General features: G+C 41.2%; 1 protein-coding gene across 3 annotated transcripts; it reads left to right on the forward strand.

Moving 5' to 3' along the window:
* Positions 1-267: 267 nt before the first annotated feature.
* Positions 268-4,217, forward strand: LOC139479121 (scavenger receptor class F member 1-like). Of its 3 annotated transcripts, none has more exons than XM_071261889.1 (5): positions 268-405; positions 1,370-1,447; positions 1,624-1,666; positions 2,398-3,183; positions 3,446-4,217. In XM_071261889.1, the coding sequence occupies exons 2-5, from the start codon at positions 1,412-1,414 to the stop codon at positions 3,727-3,729; spliced, it is 1,149 nt and encodes a 382-aa protein (XP_071117990.1). In that variant the 5' UTR covers positions 268-405; positions 1,370-1,411; the 3' UTR covers positions 3,730-4,217. The 3 variants fall into 3 exon arrangements, with proteins under 3 accessions (XP_071117990.1, XP_071117993.1, XP_071117991.1); XM_071261892.1 differs by having other exon boundaries at positions 4,103-4,217; XM_071261890.1 differs by lacking the exon at positions 268-405 and having other exon boundaries at positions 1,350-1,447.
* The last annotated feature ends 1,205 nt before the right edge of the window (positions 4,218-5,422 follow it).

The following is a 5,422-nucleotide window of genomic DNA, read 5'->3' on the forward strand; positions in this document are numbered from 1 at the left end:
TTATATCTTGTTACAGTTTCTTTACCTCACTTAAAGCAGATTTGAATACCTTACAGTGCATGCACATTCAAGACTACAACTGTACTCATCGTATTCAAAACACAGTCCCTCTTATTGTACTGTGTACAGTACATCCACGCTGATGGGCAGGATACACAACTAGGACGTAGATAAACGGCAGTGACGTACATAGCTGATGTAATCATCTATATATACCCCATACCGCTGCCTGTGTATACAGTACTGTTTTAGTTGTCAGGAGTCCACCAAGGCTGTCGGTTGTTGTCTGCCCTCTTCATGTGAAGTCAGGTGAGGCCACCCTCGCTGTTCTGCAACCCAAGCTCGCTGCCGTGTTCTCCTGTTCGCTGCTGGCTGCTGCATGACTTGGGTTAAGAAGATTTAACTGCAAGTATATTCTTTCAGTTTTTGCACGAGCGTTGATGGCGACTTGTTTCTTATTAGAGACATTACATATATTGTTATTAGTCTGGCCAACTATGCATCACTTATCATGACTTTAAAGATAACTTTTTCTCTCTGTAAGTCGGGCCAACTCAAAATCAGAGTGACATCCCTTTGCCATCCCAGGATCTGATGGTCGTGAATCAGATGCTTTGTCTGTCAGCATTATGAACTCGGGGGTTTCTTACCTGAGATGAGAGTACAGATGGCCAACTCGCCTTCTTGACGTTTCTGCATCTGCTAGCTTTGGATTTGTAAACCGAAATTTGGTCATTACGTAAAAGTTTGCTCTCATATGTTGTTTTGGCTCGTTTGTCTAAACTGATAGACCTGTCAACAACCTCTCCACCTTTAGTGTGTGAGTGAGTATAGTTTTACGCCGCTTTTAGCAATATTCCAGCAATATCACGGCGGTTGACACCGGAAAATTGGCTTGACACATTGTACCTATGTGAGGAATCGAACCCGTGACGAGCCAACGCTTTTAACCGCTATGTCCTCTCCACCTTTAACGCCGCGTGTACGTACCCGGACTAATGCAGACTTCAAAGTTCTAGTCAACTCAGGGAACAACAAGTACCATCTTTCAATGTCTGTTGGTATGACGCGACGGGATCGAATCACCAACTTTCCGCTTTCCGGGCACACGCTCGATCCACTTGACCACGGAGGCGGCACTTTCAGCTTTTGAGAAGAGGAAACGTGTTGTATTCCGGCGACAGAAAATATTATTAATTTTTTATATCTCTCCAATTTGTAATTAAAATCTCCACAATTAACATTATATATGGAGCGTTGCATATATACAATGATAACCCCTTGATATGTCTTAGTTTTAAGGCATTTATGACGTATCGCTACCCTTCCCTCGATATGATGATATTGTAATTACCCCGTGTTGTTTCAGAATCAAGGATCCTGAGGGTTAAATGAAAGAGACACCACCACCATGACACAGCTTTACCATATGCCACTAAAACATCTAGTAAGTAATAACCACTGTTTTAATGTCATATATGCCAACGATGATTATAAGCCCCAATCCAGAGACCTGAGTGTTGTAGTGTATCTGTAATGCGTCTATGTTACAGTTACAGGTGAATCCTACACAGCTATATGAAATTGGTAAAAGAAATGCCTCAAGTCTTTGTTTCTTCCTAGTGTTTGATGCTGTCCCTGTACGCTGGACCAGCAGCAGTCGCAGGTAATTTTGTGTGATATACTTCTTAGAAAATGACAAAATGAACTACTCTGGAAATGTTTTAGTTTTAGCCTTCATAGAGTGTTATAATACCACGTATATCTCAACAGTACTGATGGGCACGGGTGGCCATGTGGTCTGGGTTGTCGAACTTGTCTGGACATGGCAGCGTCCTAGTCACCATGTGAGGATCCGCTGATTGAGGTTTCGCATCTCTGGTTCTCATTGGTTAGCATCACCATGAGTTTCACCAAAGTGGAACATATCTTTTAAGTTTTGAACGTCCTCCTTCAATTAAGCTAACAAAGTAAACTAACATACACAATTATTTGTGCTGTTTATTTTGCTATCATTTTAACTGGCGCCACATTGCAAAGTTTGAACAATATTATATATCGTTCTGATTTATCCCATTTCATGGATACGGCGGTTATTGAACTACACATGACCCAGTGTGCTCGACGGCAATATGACAACTGTGTGGATGGTTACAAGGTGGGGAGGGATGCTGGGGAGAGACGTGTAACAGAACTGTGAAGTCAGAACATGTTATCAAGGGACCGGTAATTGCATTGGTAACTGTAGGGCGAGATGGCACGGCCAGCGTCGTAGGAAATTTTTTTCAATTGATGTTCCTTAATAAAATTGGTGAAACTATGTAAATTAGCATGGTATTAATATAGTTCAAGATACCAAAAATAATTTGTGAATTGATCTTGATCTTACCATTACAGGTGCTTCCAAGATACACAATCCCCACTGTGCGAGGTGGCATAGTGGTCAATGTGTGGAATGTTACTACGGGTGGTTTGGACCTCAGTGTGAGAGAAAGTGTGACAGGAACTGCTGGACCACTGGGTGTTATAAGGGTACAGGGATCTGTGAACAATGTGTGCCGGGTAGATACGGAAGACATTGTAAAACAAGATGTCCTGACAACTGTAGATCGGGTAGAGACGGGACTGTGAACTGTGATCGGGTCGGCGGGAGATGCCAGGAGGGGTGTAAGGAAGATTGGTGGGGAGACACGTGTAGCAAGCGATGTAATAGTAACTGTAAGAGGGGGGCATGTATCCAGCAATCAGGACATTGTATCGGTGACTGCACACATGGCTGGCACGGATTGCACTGTGACAAACAGTGTTCAGTTGGGTGTCGTGGAAACCGCTGCAGTTGTGTGACAGGGGTATGTACGCATGGGTGTGGGAAAGGCTGGTCAGGTGAAACATGTGAAGAGCAAGAACAGCGAAGAGAATGTAGTGCCACGTGTAAAACGCATGAGTGTGATACGAATGGGAGGTGTTTGAAAGGATGTATACATGGATTCAGAGGCAGCTCCTGTAACGAAACATGTCCGGTGAATTGCCACATTTGTCAACAAGACACAACGTCATGCACGAGATGCGAACACGGATGGCAGGGACCTATCTGTACCAGCAGAACTATCACACATCATCATCATCGTCCGTCCAAAAAGGAACCGATATTCGACTCACTTGATTCCCCAGCTGTACCAAAAGGTATGTATATCACAACCGATAGTGAAGCAGTCAGTCTAATCAAAATGAATGTTTCGGTCCAACTGCTTAACAAATGGATCCATCAAATCATTGTACTTTAATGGACCATCGGACATTGAAGTAGTTTAGCTGAGGAATATATCCTGGTTAGTTGAATTCAATATATTGATGATGTATGTTCCTTTAACATAGAAATGAAAACCAAAGACGAAGAATAATGCCTTTGCTTGTTAATGTTTTGGTATCATTCTCTTCCTTTCAGGTAGGGCGAACAGCAGGAATAATGGCAACGTGTTGCTGGTCCTGGTAGCTGTGATTATCAGTGCAATGGGTCACATTGATCTGTCATGTTATGCCTATGAAACAGTCCGAATACAAGGAACCGTACGATACATCTTACAAAAGTTACGGCTACACGTAAAACGGTTGTGTGTGCAGATTGCATGTCATGAGTGTACACTAGTTCATGCGTTTGTAAATTGGCGGTTCCAAAGGCCGTCAATATCAGATTGTATGTCCAGTGGTACGGTAATATTATCACCGTAGTTTTGTTCTCACGTGATGCTTCAATATAACCTGCATCGAATGCAATCTTTTATGCTAACTGAAAACATGATTCAATTTCTATCGTTAGATTTCTTAACTATTTACAACCCAAACATCGAGTTGGTCTCACATTTAAGAATGTGTCAAGGGAAAGTAACTCCAACATACTTCACCGTCATAGTGACATTTGGTTTCATCATCTTTTACATTCTTCATACCATTACTTCGAGAACGTATCAACTCAAGCTCAAGTGTGTTGAGCATAGAATAGAAACACAGGAACTTATTGGCTATCAAAAGTGGTATTTCTTATGATGACAAATGTGCACCATTAACAAAGTAAAAATATTCATTTGTTTATTGTTTTCCTTAGAACTACGTGTGGGAGAATGAGGATTCGCCTGATTGGTCTCCTGATTTTGGCTACTGTTGTACAAAGAAATAATGTGCTGTCAAACTGTCTGTCTGTTTAATCCTGGACACTGAAAGTCCTGATGTATTTGATTTTAAATAAAAAAGCTATTTTTTAAAGCATGATGAGACCGAGTTTTTATGCTGTCATGGCTTGTACATGTACAGGTTCGATTACATGTGTCTGTCATCGTGTGCAGAGTTGCGCCCCTTAGGTGGGCCAGAAATCTATGTCGTGGGTCTGAATTGCCCTTGTCAGCAACATGTTCGTGTTTGTGGGTTTCACCAACGTGGTAAATACCTAAAGCCTGCACCAAATGGAACTCGCCTGATATAACTGATATACTGTTCAAAGCGGAGTTAAAGTAAGACAACTCACTGACATGAATAACAACCATGAAAGGGAAAAACCAAGACATATGATTTGGAATGGAAGTGAAAACTTTGTGATGTAAATACTTCATTTTTTGTTGAGTATGGTATCTGAATGTGATGGTTTGATACGTCCGGTAGATTTCATTCGTACGAACACATACTGCTTTTCAGTATCTTCCTTAATGTCCAGCTCGTTTAAGTTTCTGTGAACCTGTTACTTGTATACCACTACTATGAACGTATCAGCAATTTCACATTGAAATTCACCCTTTTCATTTAATTCAATCGACTTAATGTTGTAGTCGCTGACTCAGCCAGGCATGGCTTTACACACACACACATATATGTTAGAGGAGGTCCAGACTAACGAGATTCCGCTTTGTTGCATCCAGCTATGAAGTTCTCGAAGTCTGATTCTGATATTGATACTATTGATATTATTTTGGACGAAAGCAGTATAGGATTATACCTCGTGTCACGGAAATAAAATATTACTTAAAACTGAATTCATACAGATATCCATTTAAACTCACCTCAATCGGTCATTGTATTGTATGAAACAAATATTGAACTATGTTGCCTTGTGAATGCATCCCATTGTGATGCTGACATGGTTTATCTGTCTGTGATAGCCAACTATCTACATCTTCGACAATCCTCCTTGGTAGATATGTGACGCGAAGCATTTAGCACTGCATACCTCCGTGTTAGATCTCGATGTTAACAGTGCAACCACGAACTGAATCATTTATCATATACAGTCGAACTTCGTTATATCGAACCTAGCGGGTCCGTGTTGGAACTTTGTGATATCCGAACATTCGAGATAATGAAGCATGAACATTATATAATAAAGTGGCCAGGATTGGAGAATAGGTTTGAGATATCAGTACGTTCGAGATATCTT

This window comes from Haliotis cracherodii, unplaced genomic scaffold, assembly GCF_022045235.1.
Source record: "Haliotis cracherodii isolate W230 unplaced genomic scaffold, xgHalCrac1.p SCAF_4, whole genome shotgun sequence".
Taxonomy (NCBI): Eukaryota; Metazoa; Mollusca; class Gastropoda; order Lepetellida; family Haliotidae; genus Haliotis; species Haliotis cracherodii.